The following is a 26,199-nucleotide window of genomic DNA, read 5'->3' as shown; positions in this document are numbered from 1 at the left end:
TAGATTTCCGAAGAAACCCTAGTTCCGTTGACCGCGCGGTCTACCCCTTTGATCGCATCCCATCGGGGGTCCTCGGTGGGCATATGCCTCCATTTGAGCTTGGTTAGGTCATAGGTACATGTGGAAACAAAAATCATCCCATATGATATCAAGTTTCTCTCCGGTTCACGTACGAGGGAGTTCCCCTATACATGCGAAATCCGCCCAAGTGTAGTAACCCCTGTCCGAGAAGCCGGACACACCAGGGGTAGCCTTGGATATAGAACCATCTCAGATCACTTTTGTGCATTCCATGTGGACACACACAAGTTTTGGGGCCATTCCCTAGATCCGATGCTCGATTTCCGATGAAACCCTAGTTACGTTGACCGCGCGGTCTACCCCTTTGATCGCATCCCATCGGGGTCCTCAGTGGGCATATGCCTCCATTTGAGCTTGGTTAGGTCATAGGTACATGTGGAAACAAAAATCATCCCATATGATATCAAGTTTCTCTCCGGTTCACGTACGAGGAGTTCCCCCTATACATGCGGAATCCGCCCAAGTGTAGGAACCCCTGTCCGAGAAGCCGGACACACACGGGGGTAGCCTTGGATATAGAACCATCTCAAATCACTTTTGTGCATTCCATGTGGACACACACAAGTTTTGGGGCCATTCCCTAGATCCGACGCTCGATTTCCGACGAAACCCTAGTTCCGTGTGACCGCGCGGTCTACCTCTTTGATCGCATCCCATCGGGGTCCCCGTGGGCATATGCCTCCATTTGAGCTTGGTTAGGTCATAGGTACATGTGGAAACATTTAGGATGATCACATATGATCCCAAGTTTCTCTCCGGTTCAACTCCGAGGAGTTCCCCCTATACACGCAGAATGCGCCTAAGTGTAGGAACCCCTGTCCGAGAAGCCGGACACACACGGGGGTAGCCTTGGATATAGAACCATCTCAAATCACTTTTGTGCATTCCATGTGGACACACACAAGTTTTCCAGACGATTCCGACGCTCCGGTGGTCTGTATCTTGGAAAACCCTAGGGCGGGGACCCCGCAGATCTACCCCTATAGCTTTCTCCGTGCGAGGGTTTACCAATGGACTTTTTTACTTGTTTTGCTTTGTTTAGGACATATGTACATGGAAACCATAGGTTGGGCATACTTTACCATAAAATAGGCTCCGTTTGAGCCGTGCCGGGAGTTTGCACATACAGATCCTGGATTTTACCAAGTGCTAGCCCATGTATGTGGAAATCGTCAACGCCGGCACATGCAACGTTAGCCAAACCCTAGGGAGGGGACCCCGCAGATCTAACCCTAGGGTTAGGGTTAGGGATAGGATCCGGGTGAGGTTTAGGGTTACCAAAATGTTCGCAAAATAGAAAGTTGGCCGCGTGAAGCGGGAAACCCTAGGGCGGGAATGGCCTCGGTTAGGGTTAGGGTTGGAGTTAGGGTTAGCAATGGAATTTTTCCTAAATGTTTAAGGACATATGTAGATAGATAGCGAAGTTCGGCCTAGTGGCTCCGGTTGACCCGTCTGCGAAGAGCGTCACCCGTGGGACCTACATATATGCAATGCATCGTCGAATTCTTAAAAAATAGAACCTTTCTTTACATAATTCATACTAGTAAATAAATAATAGAAACATAATATAAAATAATATGAGAGAGAAAAAAAAGGAAAAATAAAAAAACTATATGCCGAGGGTGGCCGTCGGCATAGGGGGGGCCATGCCCTATGCCGAGGGTAGCCCTCGGCGTCTAGCTCGACGCCGTGAGCGCGCCGTCGCGTCGCCGATGGAGCAGCAGCCTACGCTAGTGCCTACGCCGAGGGCCGAGGTTGACGCCGACGGGCCGCCCTCGGCGTAGCATCCTCTACGCCGACGGCAAGTGTACGCCGACGGGCGTCTTCCGGCGCTGCCCCGGCGAGGCCGTACGCCGACGGCCCCGATAAAAAGCCCTCGGCGTAGGGTTTGGCCGTCGGCGTATCCCGCCATTCCTGTAGTGTCTGATCACGCCTTAAACCAGTCTCTACTATATTAAATGGCTAGAGGTGGTGAGATGGTTGGTACGTCCTCCTCTTGCTCCCACTCGGACGGAAAAAAATCATGTCCCGCGTGTAAAAGAAATCATGGCGCGGTTTCTCCAAAATCGTGGCTAGAAACGGTTCGTCTCGCGAGGGGAGGAATCCTCTCCCTCTCCCGAGCAAACCCCAATCGTGTTCTTGCTGGCCGTTCTCCTTTCTTCTCGACTTCCCCCAGATCTCTCTCTCTCTTTTCTAACTTATTACAGGCTTCTCCCTCCTTTCTCTGTGCGCGGAGCGGAAGGGCGACCTGCGTAGGCGACTGGCGACAGGGAACGACGACCTGCGTTGGCGGCGGGCGGCAGGGAATGGCGACATGTGTAGGCGGTTGGGCGCCAGATGTGCAGCCCATAGGTGTGGCGCCGGCCGGAGTTGATGGTGGCGGACGCGTTCTAGCAGCTTTAGATCCGTCCTCGACTCAATCCTGCTGTTCTTTCGGTACGCAATAGTTATCTTCTGCTGATTCAATGCTAGATCTTGCAATTTAACTACTACGCAAGATTTTTTAGCTGCATGTTCATGGATAAAAAAATTCAATGTTATTTATGTCCGTTTCAACGCTCTCTTGAGTGCCAATTGATCTTGTTGGATCATCCACGTGTCCTGCATAAAATCTTTGTCATATACCGCCAAGGCTTTTTGTTGGTCCCTTCTTTATGGCCACAATGCATCGCCAGGGTGTTGATTAAAACATAGTGTCCATCTAATTCATGGTAGGCTTCGGGGTGTACAGAAGAGAAATTCATATGTGTTTGTTTTGATCGGTCTTCCTTTTTTTGACAGCCCCAAGAATTTCTCTTCTAGATTGTGTTCATTAGTTATTCTGATGTTTTTTTGGCCCCCATCAATCCAGTTCAGTCCGAGTTACATAAATATATTCTGTGGCAAAGGATCTGCACAAGTGATCAATCGATTCACACTTCATCTTGGTTCATGAAGAAATTTTGCTCGAATTTGCAATGAAATTCAGGAGCAGCTATTTCCTATGTTAGGTCAGATGAAGTGAAAAGTACAGCTTAACATTCTACACCCTAAAACGGCTATCACGAAGAAGTTTTCACTGTCATAATTTCAAATTCTCTATTATCCTAACCTATTTCATTGTCCTGCAGAGTGCTTCTTGCACTTGATGCCGTCGAAAGCTTCTAAAGTCGTTCAGCATCCTGTTTTCCTACCTACTGTGCGCAATGATTTGTACATATGCATCCCATAAACTGTATAGACTAAATCTAATATGATATAACTGTTCAACACTTCATCCTTCTTTTTTTATACTGAAGAATCTTAACTTTATTGATGCATATTTGGGCTTACAATTTTACTGCTTGATAGCAGAATTTTCTGTAATAATGTGATCTACGTTGTTAAATACCCCGGTGCTTGAACATATACAGCCTTCTCATGATCACAAGGGCACCGCTGCACCGGTGGACAAGAAGACAGCCTATATATCACGCTCATCTTGCCTCTGATTTGCTACTATCATACCACATCGCCGTCTTGAATATGAGTTCCTGGTGATCATGTATGTTTACTAAGCTCTGTTCAGCTGTTTGTTTTGTCTGTGTTGCTATGTTTCCTGTTTAGCAGTAGGTTAAATGACAGTATGTTGTCGTCTTTCTTTTTATAATTAATACTGTCATTTACTCCACTGCCTTACCTTTCTTTCTATAAAGTAATTCCGTCATTCTCTCTTCAAGATGAACAATGGAAAGGAGAGGCATGACCAACGACATCATAAATTGCAGTATTGGGCCACATGCATGGTGGCCTGGATGTACTACAAAAAAGAAGTAAGCTTCCTACACTATATCTTTGAGGTAGTAATACATATCATGTGTTCTTCAATGTAGTAATCAAGTTGGAACTGTCAGATCGTTATGACGTCTGCACTTAATCAAAATAATTGATTGGGGTACTGCCTTAATCAAGCAAAAAAAATATTTGGGTTTGGAGTGGTCTAAATTCTGCAAATAATCATAGAACCAAAGATGATGCTATGTTTTGTTTGCTATTAGCACACTTTTAAAAAGAATTTAAGATCTATTTTAAGTAGATGGTGTGCTTTTTAGGAGATAAAACTTTTTGGTATTGCAATGCAAGTCAACATGTGCATACTTTGTCTGAAGCTAATATACCTTCTGTGTTCTTAGATATCAAGCCCATATACCCTGCTCCATCGGGGGCTGTATGAACTATGGCGTCAACAGAATGGCGGTGGTTGTTACTGAAACCCTCAACATGCAGCATCTACTATTTCTTGACTTCAATTTGGTAAGGATTTTGCTTTTCCTCCTCTGCTCTGCTGCTCTGTGTAGTATGGCCATTGAGTAGTGGTTTTATTTCTGTGTACCTGCTCAGGCTCGGGAAGAATCAGGCGGTTGCAAATAGAAAATTGCTTTAGGCTTGGATGTACTACAAAAAGAAGTAAGCTTCCAACGCTATATCTTCAACATAGTAAACATATGGTGGGTTCCTCAATGTAGTAATCAAGTTGGAACTATCTGATCGTTATAATGTATGCACTTAATCAAAATAATTGATTGGCATACAATCAAGCATTATTTTTTTTGGTTTGGAGTGGTCTATATTCTGTAAATAATCATAGAACCGAAGAGGATGCTATGATTTGTTTGCTATTAGCACACTCTTAATAATAATTTTATATGCCATGTGTGGCTGGTAGGAATACAAATAATTGGATATAGTTTAAGTAGATGGTGTGCTTTTTCGGAGATAGAACTTTTCGGTATTGCAATGCAAGTAAGCAGGTGCATACTTTGTCCGAAGCTAATATATCTTCTGTGTTCTTAGCTAGATATCAAGCTCATATACCTTGCTCCATCGCGGCTATCTCAAGTATGGTGTCAACAGAATGGCGGTGGCCGTTACTGAAACCCTCGACATGCAGCATCGACTATTCCACGACTTCGGTTTGGTAATGATTTTCGTTTTCCTCCTCTGCTCTGCTGCTATGTGTAGTCTGGCCATCGGGTAGCAATTTTCTTTCTGTGTACATGCTCAGGTTCAGGAAGAATCATACTGTTGGAAATAGAAAATTCCATTAGGCTTGGATGTACTGCTAAAATGAAGTAAGCTTCCAACGCTGTATTGTCGAGACATTAGTACATATGGTGTGTTCGTCAATGTAGTAATCAAGTTGGAACTATCTGATTGTTATGAATGTTATGACGTGTGCACTTAATAAAAGTAATTGATTGGGATACTGCCCTAATCAAGCATTTTTTTTTTGGTTTGGAGTGGTCTATATTATGTAAATAATCATAGAACTGAAGAAGACGCTATGATTTGTTTGCTATTAGCACACTCTTGATAAGAATTTGATATGCCATGTGTACCTGATAGGAATACAAATAATTACAGTTGGATATATTTTAAGTAGATGGTGTGCTTTTCCGGATATGAAACCTTTTGGTATTGCAATGCAAGTAAGCAGATGCATACTTTGTCTGAAGCTAATATACCTTCTGTGTTCTTTGATATCAAGCTCATATACCCTGCTCCATCGCAGCTATCTCAATTACGGTGTCAACAGTTTGGTGGTGGCTGGTACTGAAATCCTCGACATGTAGCATCGACTATTCCTCCACTTCGATTTGGTAAGGATTTTGGTTTTCCTCCTCTACTCTGCCCTGTGTAGTCTAGCCATCGAGTAGGTGTGTTCTTTCTATGTACCTGCTCATGTTCAGGAAGAATCATACTTTTGCAAATAGAAATTTGCTTTAGACTTGATTTGACAATCTAGAGAAACACTCCCTGCAACTACTCTTGTTATTATATGTAAGTATCATTATATCACAAGTGTTATTGACGATCTCTTATCTTTGTTTTGCTCTATATTTATGTTTCATAGTTGAAAAAAATATTGGATTTTGTTTATGATTACCTAATACTACTATGTGTTTACGAAGACTGCTTATGGAGTTAAGTACAATAAATGACCGGATCATTTGATTTGGCTAAGATATTTGCCGATGATTTTGGAGTCTATTGCTTGGGTCGTATGTTGTAGACTATAGTTTAGTGTCAATATTTTTTTCCTCGCTCAACAAATATAAGTTATACTACTTTTTTATCGCATAATATGTATACTGTCGGTTTAAACAGGATTTTTTTATATTCTGTTTAGTAGCTTCAGCTGTTCTTTTGATATATAGATTTCGTGTCTCTTGCATTTTTTTGCTTGGTGTTTTTTTCCTTTAAAAGAATAGTAGAAACATACCCCACGTGTCGCAGCAGGAATCCTCAGTGATATCTTTGGTCAAATAAGAATTCAATAGTGTAAATAAAAGTATAATTGGAATTCCAAATGGTATTTCCAGTAAAATATTCAAAGACATCGGTATTATGAATACTGAATTTGGCCAATGACATTTTTTATCCGCCATACACAGACTATAGAGTGAAAGCTACAAGCAATTGCGATAGACGGGTAGACAATCATGATCCAATATAATTGGTATTATTATCTGATGATGTGGACGGGCTACATGTTAAGATAAATATCATTAAGAAATCATAGTGAGGTTTTTCTTGATGATGTGGATGGGCTACGTGTTAAGATAAATATCATTAAGAACTCATAGTTAGGTTTTTCTTTAGGGGGCACCAGCTTTCATCTTTGGCGTTGAGTCGGCCAGCGAGAAAGCGCTCTATTTTTTCTTCATGCAGCATATGGCAATTTATTTCGTAATAACTACTCCCTTGATTCACGCCCATGAAATTTGCTTCCATGTGAAGAATTTTAGTTTCCAATTGAAGATCACTTTATTTTCGTTGCAACTTAATTTGCTTCATATTTTAGAGTAGTTAATTTGCTTCTAATCGAATTCGAAATTATTCTCATCCAAAAATAAAACTCGGTGTCCAGATCCCAACACATAGAGAAACAGTTTCGTCAATCGAAAAATTGCTTAGCAGTGAAACTATTCTTGCATTGAACAAAGATATGGTGTTCACAATTTTTTATTTCCATGGAAGAAAAATTGTGCTTCGATCCATAAGAGAATTTACTTCCAATGCTGCTAAGCAACTAAATTTCTTTTCAATCAAATAAAGGAAGTTTTGCATCGTAAATGGTTTCCAATGATACCCTACTTTGCTTCTATTGGTTCTCAAATTAGCTTTGATATAGTATGGAAGCACTAATCATGCTTAACTTGTATTCCCGCCTTGTAGGAAGCACAAATAATGTATCTGGACCTCATCCCATGTTGTCGATTCGTGTCGTTGGAGGAGAGTGTGGAAAAAAGCAGAAGAATGGAAGCAGCCATGCACTCCATGCCGGCGGGAGAGCCTAACCTTTCCCTAGGTTAGCCGCCTCCTGTGAACAACCCGGAAAAAAGATTAGTGCTTCATATATCCAGAAAAAAAAATTAGTGCTTCATATATTCACTTGACATATTTCAGACAACATATATATTTGCTTCCTTCAAGTCATCAAAATACACAGCTTTGTAGTTTCATATCACATGTTTCCTAAATGTTACAAATTTGCTTCATACTGCGTGATGATATGATTCCTAGATGCATATGTTAACCAACAATGTATTATGAACACGCAATTCATTTCCTTTGGCACGGGGACACTTTAATCCAAAAGGCCTTAGCTCTCGACCGATACGATGCAGTCGTGGGTTCCATTTGCTTCTTTTGTTGGTCCCCTCGTCGACCATAGTCATCACCACCAAGATGAAATTCAATGCAGAATTCTCAGCCATTGCTTCTATGAATACATGGATTTAATCTTCAAAAGTTGTGAGAGAAGGATCGCCATAGCAGGGTTAGAGATGGTGTTGAGGAGGGCTCTGATTTTGGGAAGGTTTGTGTGGGGTAGGTGCGGGGTTAACGGGCGGAAACAAATCATGGGGATCGCGGCCCGTTCGATAGAAAAAAGATGGACGGTGTTGGAAGGGTCCGATAGTTTGTTTCTGACTATGATCTGTAGTATTTATCTTTTCTTTACCCTGCCTTGCTCCCCAAATATTAAGAGAGATTTAAAGAAACATTTAAATTATGTGCATGAATGCTAAGTGATAACTTTTTAGAGTAGTGAGGTAATTCTTCAACATGGTGTTTGTCTTTCTTGTACCCATGAAATCAAATAGGATAGATTGGTAAATGAAATCCGATAAAACAAGCATGTCTGATTTCTCAGAAGATAACGAAGTATATTCTTATCTGCATGACCTGAAAATGGTAGTTTGATTCCTATCACCGTACGGACGTGTGATACAGAACAAATAAGCAATTTAACCATGGCTGGTGAATCCTTGTTGGTCATCAAATAGTTTATGTGCACAGACTCAAACATATTGTGATGTCAGCTTGCAGGAGTCATCAAATACCAAAAAGCCTTCATGGATTGCAAAAGTAGGAAAAAAGCCACATGACTCGGATAATTTGCTAAGTCAAAAGAAAGTAGCAAATCACAAAAAAGAAAATAGTAAACTATACACCTTGAGTCCTTGAAGTGTTGAAGGCACACGCTGGCAAGCCATGCGTGAGATGATCCACAGAGATCCAAGTTCTCTTGCTGCTATTTGATCAAGGCAACGCGTGCCTTGCTTATGTCCATAGGCCCACGAGGCACGGTTGGCACCGTATCGTGAGTTTATTTATTAGTGGATGTTGGTAGGGAATGAAGAGACAAAGGAGATATAGGGGGTGGAAGAAAATTGACTGTTTAATCACCGTTTGGTTCGGCTTCCTTCTTTTCTCTTTATATGTGGCTGACTATGTAGAGAAACAAAGTATCAAATGAATGGACACGATGAACAAATGTTGACAATCGAATAACATGGATTACTTGATGATATGGCTAGGCTGCATGTTAAGATATATAGCTGCATGTTGAGATAGATAATTTAAATGATCACTTAGTAGGGATTTACTTTATAACATATATAGATTGAGAGTTTATCTGAGAACACGGGCATGCAATGATATGTTATATATGAACATACAGATGATTTAATCAATGTATCTAGGTCTAACTTTGTTGAGTCGTGGCAACGCACGGGCATTCAACTAGTTCAAATAATTGCTGCAAGGAAGTAAATTTCAAGGCTCGGCCAAAGAAAGCTAATATATGTAGGAATATTGAAATTCAAGTTTAAAAACTTAAAAAATTAATAAATGGGGATCTGACATCGTCTTATGCTGAAATCACCACAAGCATAAGCCAAATTTACTAATTCAGTGGTAATCTACAAATCTAAACCTATTACCGACCCATCCAAGCATTGAGTGGTGATGAAAAAATGGTAGTCCGGTTTAGAACAACCAAAATGACCTTTCCAGATCACCATGCATTAGGTGCATTAAAAATGCGCTTGTATATATTTCCATAATAAGCACACATTGAACAACATTTCAACCGTGCACCTGACCACTGCAGTAAATAAATCAGTGTGTTGTCATTTTATTCATGACAAAAAAAGAGAGCTCTACCATGAATATATAACAGATGTTCCATCAAATAACTTGCATGCTTGTAATGAGGGCAGAGTCTTACCAATAGCCTTATTAAATACTGAGAGTATTTATTTGCAAATTGGAGGCGCTGGAGACACAACGATAATTGCTAGTGGACTGTAATGATCACCAAGCATGCCCATTGCAAATCGAATGGCATTCCACAATTTATTGCACCATTGCCGATATCCAACAACCCTTTTGATATTCATATTTATCTTGTCTAACAGATTGTAAAAAAAAGCTGAACCAGAAGCTTAACACAGCAACAACTCAAATGGGTGTGACTACAACCTAGAACTGTAAGAAATCAGGTAGTTGTAGCATTATGTTGCTTGATCTTACTGAATGATCAACTCAAACACGAAAAACTGTATCTAGAAAGAAGGAAATAAACACTTAGCCAAAATTTTACCTGCAATAGCAATGCCCTTCACTGCTACGTACATCTACATCAGGCCAAGTGAATAAAAAGAAACTCTAGTAATTATTCACCATAGGAATCTGTAAGCACAAACCAAGGAAACACTAACCATCAAAAGGTATCAGGACTGAGAAAGATATACCAAAAGAGATAGAAATAAGAGACAGATGAACATGTAATCCTCATGCTAGCACCGGTATTTTCAGCAACTGCAGCTTCACCTTGCCGCTCGGGTCAGTAAAACAGAAAAGGAGATCAATATTGTGCACCCATACATCAAAGAAAGAAAAGATGAGTCGAAGGCTGAATACTTCATCACCTCGAAATATCCTCGTCGGGCATGTCCCTCAAGAATAATCCTACACAAAAGGTCTTCTTGTGCACAACTCATAGATATTGCAAGCTCATCCGACCCACTAACCAGAGCAAGAAAGCATGAAGTTCTTGCCTGCATCAGACATCTTGAGGATGGCACACTCATGGACAGAACAGTTTAGTGGCAGGCTCGTTTTCCACAACCTGAATCCTGGAACATCACAGAATAGTACACCTTGCAATTTCTGCACATACGTACAGAGCTAGAAGTCAATAAACAAAAGAGCGAACAAAAATCTGGAACCAAACTTTGTTCTTCACCCGATGGACAAACGAAGCAATACCATTTTTCATGTTTTGGAAGTTCCTCACCTGATGGACAAACAAACGTGCAGACGAAGGTCTAGATGCAACGGTGCACTGCCCCTCCGCTCACTGGCAGAGAAAGAGGACAAGTGAGGTGGGAGAGGAAGAACAGAGAGAGGCCATCCAGACGCAGGAGGGCACGTAACTGTGGACCACCACCACTCGCTGCCGCTGGTGGCCTCCGCACCTGTGGTGGACATGGGCGTCACCTCCTCGCGGCTCCATGCTCACTGTCCCGCCTCCATACCAGCGACGGCGCCGCGACCCCAACTCCCTCCTGATGTCGTGGGGCGGCCAGTTGACGCATGTTGCCGCGACGACTGAGCCGGAAGCAGGAGTGGAGGATACCTCGTTAGCTTCCCCGACGGCGAACCACCAACCACTCACCGATGGGAAGGGAAGACATGGTCTAAGCGGGGTTCCAGGAGGTGGCGACCGATGTTAATGTAGTGGAGAAGGAGCTCGGGCTCCATGAGGTGCAGGCAAAGTAAAGGAAAACCTGCTCCACGAGGAGGATCAGCCGGAGGTGCGGCGGCATCTGAGCAGCGCCGGCCACCAAGCCCAGGGCGGGGCTAGGATTTCCGGGCGAGTACGGGCGCGGCCAAGCACCATGGCAGCAGGGAAACCGGAGAGGAGGAGGAGACGGAGGCGCGGTGCGGCGATGCAGGATATGGCCAGCGAGGGAAGCTTCCCGTGACGCACCTCGTCGTCCTCGTCGAAGGCGTCATGGTGGAGGGTTCCCGCAACGTGCCTCATCACGCTCGTCAGAGACGTCTGGCATAGAAGCCGCCGCGACTCGTGTCAGCGTGGTCGCCTCCGGTGGCATGGCGGAGTCTCCCGAGACTTGGCACACCTCCTCATGCTTGTCGCTGGCGGCGTGGCAGAGCCTCCCGAGACGCGGCGCGCCTCCTCGTGCTCGGTGGCGGCGTGGCGGAACCTCCCGTGACGTGGCGCGCCTCGTCGTGGTCGTCGCCGGCGTGGCAGAGCATCCCGAGACGCGGCGCGCCTCCTCGTGCTCGTCGCCGGCGGCGCGCGGAGCCTCCCTAGATGCGGCGCACCTCCTCGTGCTCGGCAGCGGCGCGCCTCGTCGCGCTCATCGGCGGCGGTGTGGCGGATCCTCCTGCGGTGCGACATGCCTCTCACGATTATCAGAGGCATCCTGACAGAGCCTCCCGCGACGCCCCTCCGCCCTACTGCCCTCCTGTGTCCTTTGCCGATTTAGAGAGAGGAGAAAAAAATAAGTGGAGGAGAGAGTCCGTGAAGGGATAAGAAGCTGCTTAGGCTGAGCGGTGGGAGGCTACGTGTGATGATGTGAGTTAAACCGTGACATCGTGGAACCATTCAACGCCTTTTCACATGGGTAACCACCGCCCGCAATCATACACCAGCCATGGCCATGGCCACCCCGTTAAATCACCCAAAGGGTACACCAAAAGAAAACAAATGACCAATGTTAGTAGAGAAAATTGGTATGCATCACCAAAACCGTACACAGTAAAAAGGCAGCAGGAACCAAACCACTAAATAGCACACGTGTCATTATGACGTTGATCCACAAAAAAAACTCAAAAATCTGAGAAAAATGGAAGTTGTTCATCTTTAATATAGTAGTTACTAGTTCCATACATCCATTCTCTGGTTAAATACGTTGTGTGGTCCTTCGACATGCACGAATCTTACGCTGCTGACAGCCTTAGATGCGGCGGGTTCAAATGCCCGGCGGTTCAACTAAGAGTTTCCCCATTGTTTTGGTGTTATATAATACATTTTTTATCAGTTAAACTGTTAATCAAAGTTTTGGGATGGAATACTTAGTGTTTTATATATATAAATGGATTGAGTACCAAAGAAGTGTAAATTATTCCATTAGTGCTATAGTTAATATAAGTTCCTAATATGAATATATTACTCCATCAGTGCTATAGTTAATATAAGTTGCTACTACAATCAATATGCTATATATGCGTCAGCAGGTTCTAATAACATCTTGATCATAAATTTATAATAGTAACTTACATTATAGAATGGCGGGAGTACACAATAATAGTTGTTCTTTATTTGTGAGCAAAGACGAATACTTCAATCGAATGGGACTGATGAGTCATCGACTCATGCATCGTCCCCATGCCGACTCAATTTACTAGTTATCCGAAGCAGCTGCAGCCGCCGCAGCCTGCGCCTGCCTCTTCTTGGCGAACTCCACCATCCTGTCGGTTTCCGGCAAGGCGGCCTTGGCGCCATCAAGCTCTCTGAAGCGCTCTGCCCATGCCGCTAGGAGCGGAGTCTTAATGGGGTCAAAGATCTTGGTCTCGGACATCACCTCGGTCGCGTTCAGCCACGAGAGCAGGCTTCCCAGCGAAACATCGACGAGTCCGACGCTCTCACCGCCGAAGTATCCCTCCCCCTTGGAGCACTCCCTCAGGGCTCCCTCCAAAGTATCCAGTGCAGCAAACATCTGCTTGGTGCCCTCGGACTTGTCCTCCTCTGTCTTGCCCCTGAACGACTGCACCCACGAGGTGACAAGCTGCAGAAACACGTCAGTGATCAGTAAAAGCAGATCAGACAACACTTCAATAATCAGTAGAAGAAGACGAAGTGGTATGAAACCTTGTCATCGACGTAGGCAGCCCAGAAGCGGGCAATGGCACGCTCATGGGGATCGGAGGAAAGCAAGGAGGGGCCGGTGCCAGCGAACGCCTCGTCGATGTACTGCACGATTACCATGGACTCGCAGATGGGCTTCCCGTTGTGGAGAAGCACGGGCACCTTCTTGTGCACCGGGTTGGAGCTGACGAGGAGTTCGCTCTTGTTGCCGAGGTCCTCCTCGACGTTCTCGAAGCTCAGGCCCTTGAAGCTCAGTGCAAGCTTCACCCTGACGACAAACGGACTTGGCCATGCCCCGAGTAGCTTCAGGTCGTCTCCTGCGGCCATGGTCTCCTGCTAGATCTGTTTTAGCAATTTAGCTTGTGTTTGCTGGTTGCTTGGTGGATCATATTGAGTGGGAACGGCATGTATATATAGTGTTCGGGTGATTAATTTGGTTGGCTGAATGCGTCATGCATGATGCTTGCATTTTTTTTGTTAGAATGTGATGCTTGCAAATTGGGAGCTTGGAACCAAGATATACATGCCCATCTTGGAGAGCAAGCAAGCAGTAACAGAATACACATGTGCCTGTCAGCTTGAATTGTTTGATCAATGTTATCTTTGACCACTATAGCCTGAGAAGATCGAAACCAATGATTCCATATGAGAGTCCACTGCTCGTGTCTGTGCGTATAGCCTGACGCATTATGCCATTTATGTTGCGGTTGAGCTGTTACTTTCCGTTGAGATCTTTTACGGAGACTCATCTTTACTTACTTGGAAAAGGCTCTGCAGCTTTCTAAATTGCTTGGCGTCTTGGGCCCAAATTTCTTCGTTTTTAAGGTCTATAGTTGTAGTTTTAAGTTTTGAAATGTGGAATTAAGTTAGTTCTGGAACTTGTTACCCTGAAGTTTGCTTATTTGTTCTCTATTTGTGTTCTTTATATAGCAACCGTGTGAATATCTTTGTGGATTTGTTTCCTATGTGTGTTCTTTCTATAGCAAGTGGATTAACATCCGATGTGCCAGCAACAAATGACAAATCTCAACCTTGACAATAAATTCAGCACAAATTGATATGTTCTAAAAAAATATCCGACCTAACCCTTTTACTCAACATCTTATATCGTGTTGTTCAGGTTCCAATGATCAACGCCCTGGTTCAAGGTGTTGATAGTGTTCCCGGTCCCGACGAGGCTGGGTCCTTGGTGGAAGATGACCTCACGGTCATCGCCAAGGGCCCCGGATTAAAACCCGAGCCCGTACGCCAACCAAACTCTACAAGTTGGGAAAGCATGCCTAGATGCTTGGAAGTGCCTTCTCCTAACCCTTACAACTCGAGCAACAAGAAACCAGTGGGCCCTACAAATGAGGGGGAGGCTAGTAGCCGGTGGAACGCATCGGTACAACACGGTGTGGATTCCGGGAACACCTTGCTTCTCATGGACAAGGCTCCCGGCGACTTTGCCGCCTCAAGGGAGACGTGGCACAACTTTTCTGAAGCACCCCCTCCAGGAACATCACCAGGAGCAAGACAAGCGGCTAGGGAGGGAGGCCCTATCCCGCGTCCCTCCCATCAGAAAAGGCCATCTACAGTAGCGGCGGCGGCGCCGACATCATTCGTTGCCTTCTCCCCCACGACGGGTCTAGGTTGCCCCCGAGCGGCCCTCCTGTGACGCCGCTAGACCCTCCAAAGTCAAGAAGAAAGCACGGTGCTCCTCGGAAACAAGGGAGAATATGCTCCGAGAAGGAATCGCCGATGGCCCCGGTACTAGTACCGAGCTGGGGGCACCTCCGAAACTTAGGGTGAGATGGGCATGTAACCTTGGCAGGAGGCCACTGTCCCCACCCCTTCGTTAGCGTCAAACGAGGTGATGGTTTTCAACACAAACCGTTCACCCCCCTGCTGCATCGCCTGATCATGGCCACTCATGGTATGCGCCCCCATGCGGCTCACCATGAAGACCCCGAAGAATTGAAAGCAGTGAACAATTCGAAACGAATTATGCATTGTCTACACGCCTCGGGTATACGATTCAAGGCCACATGATACTACCCGAGGGCTCGTCCGAGTGCCCGAGAAGAGACTATTGAAAGAACATTTCATGATCTCTAGGGTTTTGTGTGTTTGACAACAACACCGGTGATGATCTAGCATGTTGCTAAGCGTGGCAGATGAAGTAAGTGGCCACAACTATTAAAATCGATCCCCCAAAAAGGAAGAAAAGAGATGTGCTGACAATGCCCTAGGCCGGCACTGCCGGTGGCTGCACCCTGATACGTCTCAAACGTATCTATAATTTCTTATGTTCCATGCTACTTTTATGATGATACTCACATGTTTTATACACACTTCATGTCATTATTATGCATTTTCTGGCACTAACCTATTGACGAGATGCCGAAGAGCCAGTTGATACGTCTCCAATGTATCGATAATTTCTTGTGTTCCATGCCACATTATTGATGTTATCTACATGTTTTATGCACACTTTATGTCATATTCGTGCATTTTCTGGAACTAACCTATTAACAAGATGCCGAAGTGCCGCTTGTCGTTTTCTGCTGTTTTTTGTTTCAGAAATCCTAGTAAAGAAATATTCTCGGAATTGGACGAAATAAAAGCCCGGAGGCCTATTTTCTCACGAAGCTTCCGGAAGACCGAAGACGAGACGAAGAGGGGACACGGGTGGCCAAACCCTAGGGCGGCGCGGCCCCACCCCCGGCCGCGCCGGCCTATGGTGTGGGCCCCCGTGCCGCCTCTTGACTTGCCCTTCCGCCTACTTAAAGCCTCCGTGACGAAACCCCCAGCACCGAGAGCCACGATACGGAAAACATTACCGAGACGCCGTCGCCGCCGATCCCATCTCGGGGGATCCCGGAGATCGCTCTCCGGCACCCTGCCGGAGAGGGGAATCATCTCCCGGAGGACTCTACACCGCCATGGTCGCCTCCGGAGTGATGAGTGAGTAGTCTACCCCTGGACTATGGGTCCATAGCAGTAGCTAGATGGTTGTCTTCTCCCCATTGTGCTATCATTGTCGGATCTTGTGAGCTGCCTATCATGATCAAGATCATCTATTTGTAATTCTATATGTTGCGTTTGTTGGGATCCGATGAATAGAGAATACTTGTTATGTTGATTATCAAAGTTATGCTTATGTGTTGTTTATGATCTTGCATGCTCTCCGTTACTAGTAGATGCTCTGGCCAAGTAGATGCTTTTAACTCCAAGAGGGAGTACTTATGCTCGATAGTGGGTTCATGCCTCGCATTGACACCCGGGACAGATGACGTAAAGTTCTAAGGTTGTGTTGTGCTGTTGCCACTAGGGATAAAACATTGATGCTATGTCTAAGGATGTAGTTGTTGATTACATTACGCACCATACTTAATGCAATTGTCTGTTGTTTGCAACTTAATACCGGAGGTTCGGATGATAACCTGAAGGTGGACTTTTTAGGCATAGATGCAGTTGGATGGCGGTCTATGTACTTTGTCGTAATGCCCAATTAAATCTCACTATACTCATCATGATATGTATGTGCATTGTCATGCTCTCTTTATTTGTCAATTGCCCAACCGTAATTTGTTCACCCAACATGCCGTTCGTCTTATGGGAGAGACACCTCTAGTGAACCGTGGACCCCGGTCCAATTCTCTTTACCGAAATACAATCTATCGCAATACTTGTTTTTACTGTTTTCTCTCGCAAACAATCATCTTCCACACAATACGGTTAATCCTTTGTTACAGCAAGCTTCGGTGAGATTGACAACCTCACTCGTTTCGTTGGGGCAAAGTAGCTTGGTTGTGTTGTGCAGGTTCCACGTTGGCGCCGGAATCTCTGGTGTTGCGCCGCACTACATCCCGCCGCCATCAACCTTCAACGTGCTTCTTGGCTCCTCCTGGTTCGATAAACCTTGGTTTCTTTCTGAGGGAAAACTTGCTCCTGTGCGCATCATACCTTCCTCTTGGGGTTGCCCAACGAACGTGTGAAATACACGCCATCAAGCTCTTTTTCTCGGCGCCGTTGCCGGGAGATCAAGACACGCTGCAAGGGGAGTCTCCACTTCTCAATCTCTTTACTTTGTTTTTTGTCTTGCTTTATTTTATTTACTACTTTGTTTGCTGCACTAAATCAAAATACAAAAAAATTAGTTGCTAGTTTTACTTTATTTGTTATCTTGTTTGCTATATCAAAAACACAAAAAAATTAGTTACTTGCATTTACTTTATCTAGTTTGCTTTATTTACTATTGCTAAAATGAGTAATCCTGAAGTTGAAGTTCGTTCATTTAAGCAACAAGGGGGAGAATGTTTAAAAGATGCTTGGTATAGAATTAGTGATGCCCATAATAGGTGCACTAAGAAACACTCCACCACTATCCTACTCAAGAATTTTTATGTTGGTATCTCTAGCTGGAATAGATATGTTCTTGATTGTCTCGCGGGAGGTAACTTCCTAGGCGCTCCCGCTTTAGAAGCTAGTTGCATTATTGAGAGTTTATTTGGAACACCACCTGTTAATGAAACTAAAATTGAAACCTCCCTTGAGGATGTTATGAAAAATTGGAAACCATAGAGAAAAATTGTAGTGTTGAAACTAAATTGGAAATATTACTAGATAATACTGATAAACTTGATAAAATCCTAGAAGGAATTAATAAGAGAATTGCTACTCTAGAAACTTGCGCTATCCATGATAATCAAACCCATAGAATTGGTAAACTTGAAGAAGCTATGGGAAAATTGGGTTCAACTTTTTCTTCTTTTAAATTTAATGAGAAAGCTTATGTGGGTAAGGAGCAAAAATTCATGTATGTCTCTAAGGTGCCTAAACCAAAGAATTACTATAGGCTTAAAATTGATAAAACTCCCAACACCCCTGTTAATGATGTTGATGCTCCACCCCTTGATAATACTTGATACACACTTTCTGCGCCTAGCTGAAAGGCGTTAAAGAAAAGCGCTTATGGGAGACAACCCATGTTTCTACCTACAGTACTTTGTTTTTATTTTGTGTCTTGGAAGTTGTTTACTACTGTAGCAACCTCTCCTTATCTTAGTTTTGAGTTTTGTTGTGCCAAGTTAAGCCGTTGATAGAAAAGTAAGTACTAGATTTGGATTACTGCGCAGTTCCAGATTTCTTTGCTGTCACGAATCTGAGCCCACTGCCCTGCAGGAAGCTCAGAAAATTATGCCAATTTACGTGCATGATCCTCAGATATGTACGCAACTTTCATTCAATTTGAGCATTTTCATTTGAGCAAGTCTGGTGCCATTTTAAAATTCGTCAATACGAACTGTTCTGTTTTGACAGATTCTGCCTTTTATTTCGCATTGCCTCTTTCGCTATGTTGGATGAATTTCTTTGATCCACTAATGTCCAGTAGCATTATGCAATGTCCAGAAGTGTTAAGAATGATTGTGTCACCTCTGAATATGTCAATTTATATTGTGCACTAACCCTCTAATGAGTTGTTTCGAGTTTGGTGTGGAGGAAGTTTTCAAGGGTCAAGAGAGGAGTATGATGCAACATGATCAAGAAGAGTGAAAGCTCTAAGCTTGGGGATGCACCCGGTGGTTCACCCCTGCATATATCAAGAAGACTCAAGCGTCTAAGCTTGGGGATGCCCAAGGCATCCCCTTCTTCATCGACAAATTATCGGGTTCCTCCCCGAAACTATATTTTTATTCGGCCACATCTTATGTGCTTTTTCTTGGAGCGTCGGTTTGTTTTTGTTTTTGTTTTGTTTGAATAAAATGGATCCTAGCATTCACTTTATGGGAGAGATACACGCTCCGCTGTAGCATATGGACAAATATGTCCTTGGTTTCTACTCATAGTATTCATGGCGAAGTTTCTCCTTCGTTAAATTGTTATATGGTTGGAATTGGAAAATGATACATGTAGTAATTGCTATAAATGTCTTGGGTAATGTGATACTTGGCAATTGTTGTGCTCATGTTTAAGCTCTTGCATCATATGCTTTGCACCCATTAATGAAGAAATACATAGAGCATGCTAAAATTTGGTTTGCATATTTGGTTTCTCTAAGGTCTAGATAATTTCTAGTATTGAGTTTGAACAACAAGGAAGACGGTGTAGAGTCTTATAATGCTTTCAATATGTCTTTTATGTGAGTTTTGCTGCACCGGTTCATCCTTGTGTTTGTTTCAAATAAGCCTTGCTAGCCTAAACCTTGTATCGAGAGGGAATACTTCTCATGCATCCAAAATACTTGAGCCAACCACTATGCCATTTGTGTCCACCATACCTACCTATACTACATGGTATTTTCCCGCCATTCCAAAGTAAATTGCTTGAGTGCTACCTTTAAAATTCCATCATTCACCTTTGCAATATATAGCTCATGGGACAAATAGCTTAAAAACTATTGTAGTATTGAATATGTAATTATGCACTTTATCTCTTATTAAGTTGCTTGTTGTGCGATAACCATGTTTATCTGGGAACGCCATCAACTCATTGTTGAATTTCATGTGAGTTGCTATGCATGTTCGTCTTGTCTGAAGTAAGGGCGATCTACACTGAGTTGAATGGTTTGAGCATGCATATTGTGAGAGAAGAACATTGGGCCGCTAACTAAAGCCATTATTCATGGTGGAAGTTTCAGTTTTGGACAAATATCCTCAAATCTCTAATGAGAAAAGAATTAATTGTTGTCAAATGCTTAAAGCATTAAAAGAGGAGTCCATTATCTGTTGTCTATGTTGTCCCGGTATGGATGTCTAAGTTGAGAATAATCAAAAGCGAGAAATCCAAATGCGAGCTTTCTCCTTAGACCTTTGTACAAAGCGGCATAGAGGTACCCCTTTGTGAAACTTGGTTAAAGCATATGTATTGCGGTGATAATCCAGGTAGTCCAAGCTAATTAGGACAAGGTGCGAGCACTATTAGTACACTATGCATGAGGCTTGCAACTTATAAGATATAATTTACATGATGCATATGCTTTATTACTACCGTTGACAAAATTGTTTCATGTTTTCAAAATCAAAGCTCTAGCACAAATATAGCAATCGATGCTTTTCCTCTATGAGGACCATTCTTTTACTTTCAATGTTGAGTCAGTTCACCTATTTCTCTCCACCTCAAGAAGCAAACACTTGTGTGAACTGTGCATTGATTCCTACATACTTGTTTATTGCACTTATTATATTACTCTATGTTGACAATATCCATGAGATATACATGTTACAACTTGAAAGCAACCGCTGAAACTTAATCTTCTTTTGTGTTGCTTCAATACCTTTACTTTGAATTATTGCTTTATGAGTTAACTCTTATGCAAGACTTATTGATGCTTGTCTTGAAGTGCTATTCATGAAAAGTCTTTGCTTTATGATTCAGTTGTTTACCCATGTCATATACATTGTTTTGATCGCTGCATTCACTACATATGCTTTACAAATAGTATGATCAAGTTTATGATGGCATGTCACTCCGTAAATTATCTTTGTTATCGTTTTACCCGCTCGGGACGAGCAGTAACTAAGCTTGGGGATGCTGATACGTCTCCAACGTATCGATAATTTCTTGTGTTCCATGCCACATTATTGATGTTATCTACATGTTTTATGCACACTTTATGTCATATTCGTGCATTTTCTCGGAACTAACCTATTAACAAGATGCCGAAGTGCCGCTTGCTCGTTTTCTGCTGTTTTTGGTTTCAGAAATCCTAGTAAAGAAATATTCTCGGAATTGGACGAAATAAAAGCCCGGAGGCCTATTTTCTCACGAAGCTTCCGTAAGACCGAAGACGAGACGAAGAGGGGCCACGGGGTGGCCAAACCCTAGGGCGGCGCGGCCCCACCCCCGGCCGCGCCGGCCTATGGTGTGGGCCCCCCGTGCCGCCTCTTGACTTGCCCTTCCGCCTACTTAAAGCCTCCGTGACGAAACCCCCGCACCGAGAGCCACGATACGGAAAACATTACCGAGACGCCGTCGCCGCCGATCCCATCTCGGGGGATCCCGGAGATCGCCTCCGCACCCCGCCGGAGAGGGGAATCATCTCCCGGAGGACTCTACACCGCCATGGTCGCCTCCGGAGTGATGAGTGAGTAGTCTACCCCTGGACTATGGGTCCATAGCAGTAGCTAGATGGTTGTCTTCTCCCCATTGTGCTATCATTGTCGGATCTTGTGAGCTGCCTATCATGATCAAGATCATCTATTTGTAATTCTATATGTTGCTTTTGTTGGGATCCGATGAATAGAGAATACTTGTTATGTTGATTATCAAAGTTATGCTTATGTGTTGTTTATGATCTTGCATGCTCTCCGTTACTAGTAGATGCTCCGGCCAAGTAGATGCTTTTAACTCCAAGAGGGAGTACTTATGCTCGATAGTGGGTTCATGCCCGCATTGACACTCGGGACAAGTGACGAAAGTTCTAAGGTTGTGTTGTGCTCGTTGCCACTAGGGATAAAACATTGATGCTATGTCTAAGGATGTAGTTGTTGATTACATTACGCACCATACTTAATGCAATTGTCTCGTTGTTTGCAACTTAATACCGGAGGGGGTTCGGATGATAACCCGAAGGTGGACTTTTTAGGCATAGATGCAGTTGGATGGCGGTCTATGTACTTTGTCGTAATGCCCAATTAAATCTCACTATACTCATCATGATATGTATGTGCATTGTCATGCTCTCTTTATTTGTCAATTGCCCAACTCGTAATTTGTTCACCCAACATGCCGTTCGTCTTATGGGAGAGACACCTCTAGTGAACTCGTGGACCCCGGTCCAATTCTCTTTACCGAAATACAATCCATCGCAATACTTGTTTTTACCGTTTTCTCTGCAAACAATCATCTTCCACACAATACGGTTAATCCTTTGTTACAAGCAAGCCTGGTGAGATTGACAACCTCACTGTTTCGTTGGGGCAAAGTAGCTTGGTTGTGTTGTGCAGGTTCCACGTTGGCGCCGGAATCTCCGGTGTTGCGCCGCACTACATCCCGCCGCCATCAACCTTCAACGTGCTTCTTGGCTCCTCCTGGTTCGATAAACCTTGGTTTCTTTCTCGAGGGAAAACTTGCTGCCGTGCGCATCATACCTTCCTCTTGGGGTTGCCCAACGAACGTGTGAAATACACGCCATCACCGCTTGTCGTTTTCTGCTGTTTTTGGTTTCAGAAATCCTACAAAGGAAATATTCTCGGAATTGGACGAAATCAACGACTAGGGTCTTATTTTTCCACGGAGCTTCCAGAAGACCGAAGGGGATACGAAGTGGGGCCACGAGGGCCCGTACCCATAGGGCGGCGCGGCCAGCATGGGGCCCGCGCCGGCCTATGGTGTGGGGCCCCGCGCCGCCTCCAACCCCGCCCTTCCGCCTACTTATAGCCTTCATCGCGAAAACCCCCGTACCGAGAGCCACGATACGTAAAACCTTCCAGAGACGCCGCCGCCGCCAATCCCATCTCTGGGGATTCAGGAGATCGCCTCCGGCACCCTGCCGGAGAGGGGAATCATCTCCCGGAGGACTCTTCATCACCATGATCGCCTCCGGATTGATGTGTAAGTAGTTCACCCCCGGATTATGGGTCCATAGCAGTAGCTAGATGGTTGTCTTCTCCTCATTGTGCTATCATGTTAGATCTTGTGAGCTGCCTATCATGATCAAGATCATCTATTTGTAATGCTACATGTTGTGTTTGTTGGGATCCGATGAATATGGAATACTATATCAAGTTGATTATCAATCTATCATATATGTGTTGTTTATGTTCTTGCATGCTCTCCGTTGCTAGTAGAGGCTCTGGCCAAGTTGATACTTGTAACTCCAAGAGGGAGTATTTATGCTCGATAGTGGGGTCATGCCTCCATTGAATCTGGGGACAGTGACGTAAAGTTCTAAGGTTGTGGATGTGCTGTTGCCACTAGGGATAAAACATCAATGCTTTGTCTAAAGATATTTGTGTTGATTACATTACGCACCATACTTAATGCAATTGTCTCGTTGTTTGCAACTTAATACTGGAAGGGGTTCGGATGATAACCTGAAGGTGGACTTTTTAGGCATAGATGCATGCCGGATAGCGGTCTATGTACTTTGTCGTAATGCCCTGATTAAATCTCATAGTAGTCATCGTCATATGTATGTGCATTGTTATGCCCTCTCTATTTGTCAATTGCCCAACTGTAATTTGTTCACCCAACATGCCATTTATCTTATCGGAGAGACACCACTAGTGAACTGTGGACCCCGGTCCATTCTTTTACATCTGAAATACAATCTACTGCAAACTTTGTTCTTTACTGTTCTTCGCAAACAAGCATCATCTTCCACACCATACGTTTAATCCTTTGTTTACAGCAAGCCGGTGAGATTGACAACCTCGCTGTTAAGTTGGGGAAAAGTACTTTGATTGTGTTGTGCAGGTTCCACGTTGGCGTCGGAATCCCTGGTGTTGCGCCGCACTACAGTCCGTCACCAACAACCTTCATGTGTTCCTTGACTCCTACTGGTTCGATAACCTTGGTTTCATACTGAGGGAAAACTCGCTGCTGTACGCATCACACCTTCCTCTTGGGGTTCCCAACAGACGTGTATCAACACGCCAACAGCAAGGATTTTTCTGGCGCCGTTGCCGGGGAGATCAAGACACGCTGCAAGGGGAGTCTCCCACATCCAATCTCTTTACTTTGTTTTTGTCTTGCTTTACTTTACTTTATTTACTGCTTCGTTTGCTTTCTATATCAAAAATACAAAAAAAATTAGTTACTAGCTTTAATTTATTTACTGTCTTGTTCTCCATATTAAAAACACACAAAAATTAGTTACTTGCATTTACTTTATTTAGTTTGCTTTATTTACTACTGCTAAAAATGAGTAATCCTGAAGTTGAAGTTCGTTCGTTTAAGCAACAAGGGGGAGAAAGTTTTAAAGATGCTTGGTATAGAATTAGTGATGCTCATCATAGGTGCATTAAGAAACACTCCACTATTATACTACTTAGGAACTTTTATGTTGGTATCTCTAGCTGGAATAGGTATGTTCTTGATACTCTTGCGGGAGGTAATTTCCTAGGCACTCCTGCTTTAGAAGCTAGTTGCATCATCGAGAGTCTAGTTGGAATACCACCTGTTAATGAAGCTAAAATTGAAATCTCTCTTGAAGATGTCATGAAAAAGTTGGAAGCTATAGAGAAAAATCTTCCAAGTGTTGAGACTAAATTGGCAATATTACTTAATAACACTGATAAACTTGATAAAACTCTAAGTGGAATCAATGAGAGAATTGCCGTTTTAGAAACTTGTGCTACTCATGATAATCGAACCCATAGGATTAGTGAACTTGAAGAAGCTATGGGAACCTTGGGTTCAACTTTTTCTTCTCTTAAGTTTAAGGAGAAAACTTATGTGGGTAAGCAGCAAAAGTTCATGTATGTCTCTAAAGTGCCTAAGCCAAAAAACTATTATAGGCCTAAAATTGACAAAGTCCTTAGCACCACTATGGATGATGGAGCACCTAAGATACCTATTGTTACAAATTCTGAAAACTATGATGTTGATGCTTCATCTCTCGATAATACTTGATTCACACTTTCTGCGCCAAGCTGAAAGGCGTTAAAGAAAAGCGCTTATGGGAGACAACCCATTATTTTACTTCTGCACTTCTGTTTTATACTTGAGTCTTGGAAGTTGTTACTACTGTAGCAACCTCTCCTTATCTTTATTTTATTGCATTGTTGTGCCAAGTAAAGTCTTTGATAGTAAAGTCAATACTAGATTTGGATTACTGCGCAGAAATAGATTTCTTAATGTCACGAAATTGAGCAGCCCCGTCTGTAGGTAATTTAGAAAAATCTGCCAATTTACGTGCGTGATCCTCAGATATGTACGCAACTTTCATTCAATTTGAGCATTTTCATCTGAGCAAGTTAAGTGCCCCAGAAAAATTCGTCTTTACGGACTGTTCTGTTTTGACAGATTTTGCCTTTTATTTCGCATTGCCTGTTTTGCTATGTTGGATGGATTTCTTTGTTCCATTAACTTTCAGTAGCTTTGTGCAATGTCCAGAAGTGTTAAGAAAGATTATGTCACCTCTGAATATGTGAATTTTCGATTATGCAGTAACCCTCTAATGAGTTTGTTTTGAGTTTGGTGTGGAGGAAGTTTTCAAGGATCAAGAGAGGAGGATGATACAATATGATCAAGAAGAGTGAAAAGTCTAAGCTTGGGGATGCCCCCGTGGTTCATCCCTGCATATTTCAAGAAGACTCAAGCATCTAAGCTTGGGGATGCCCAAGGCATCCCTTCTTCATCGACAACTTATCAGGTCACCTCTAGTGAAACTATATTTTTATTCCGTCACATCTTATGTGCTTTACTTGGAGCGTCTGTTTGTTTTTATTTTTGTTTTTGTTTGAATAAAATCGGATCCTAGCATTCCTTGTGTGGGAGAGAGACACGCTCCGTTGTTTCATATGAACACTGGTGTTCTTAGCTTTACTTTTAATGTTCATGGTGAAGGTTGAAACTGCTTCGTTCATTGTTATATGGTTGGAAACAGAAAATGCTTCATGTGGTAATTGGTATAATGTCTTGAATAATTTGATACTTGGCAATTGTTGTGCTCAAATAGATCATGTTTAAGCTCTTGCATCATGTACTTTGCACCCATTAATGAAGAACTACCATAGAGCTTGTTGAAATTTGGTTTGCATGATTGGTCTCTCTGAAGTCTAGATATTTTCCGGTTAAGGTGTTTGAACAACAGGAAGACAGTGTAGAGTCTTATAATGCTTGCAATATGTTCTTATGTAAGTTTTTCTGTACCGGTTCATACTTGAGTTTGCTTCAAACAACCTTGCTAGCCAAAGCCTTGTATTGAGAGGGAATACTTCTCGTGCATCCAAATCCTTGAGCCAAAAACAATGCCATTTGTGTCC

The 26,199-nt window shown here is 43.4% G+C and overlaps 1 protein-coding gene and 1 long non-coding RNA gene across 3 annotated transcripts; one reads left to right on the top strand and one right to left on the bottom strand.

Moving 5' to 3' along the window:
* Positions 1-2,147: 2,147 nt before the first annotated feature.
* On the top strand, positions 2,148-7,565 carry LOC124679326. 2 transcript variants are annotated; one of them, XR_006994925.1, is made up of 8 exons: positions 2,148-2,517; positions 3,492-3,604; positions 3,780-3,872; positions 4,233-4,353; positions 4,898-5,017; positions 5,105-5,171; positions 5,612-5,699; positions 7,279-7,565. It is a non-coding gene; the product is annotated as an uncharacterized LOC124679326 (long non-coding RNA). The 2 variants fall into 2 exon arrangements; XR_006994924.1 differs by having other exon boundaries at positions 3,474-3,604.
* Positions 7,566-12,625: 5,060 nt separating this feature from the next.
* On the bottom strand, positions 12,626-13,718 carry LOC124674211 (probable glutathione S-transferase GSTU6). The gene is made up of 2 exons (XM_047210247.1): positions 13,289-13,718; positions 12,626-13,205 (listed from the first exon to the last, which is right to left on the bottom strand). The coding sequence occupies exons 1-2, from the start codon at positions 13,610-13,612 to the stop codon at positions 12,822-12,824; spliced, it is 708 nt and encodes a 235-aa protein (XP_047066203.1). The 5' UTR covers positions 13,613-13,718; the 3' UTR covers positions 12,626-12,821.
* Between the last annotated feature and the right edge of the window lie 12,481 nt (positions 13,719-26,199).

This window comes from Lolium rigidum, chromosome 7, assembly GCF_022539505.1.
Source record: "Lolium rigidum isolate FL_2022 chromosome 7, APGP_CSIRO_Lrig_0.1, whole genome shotgun sequence".
In the NCBI taxonomy this organism is placed as follows: domain Eukaryota; kingdom Viridiplantae; phylum Streptophyta; class Magnoliopsida; order Poales; family Poaceae; genus Lolium; species Lolium rigidum.
This window is presented reverse-complemented; position numbering and strand designations above follow the sequence as displayed.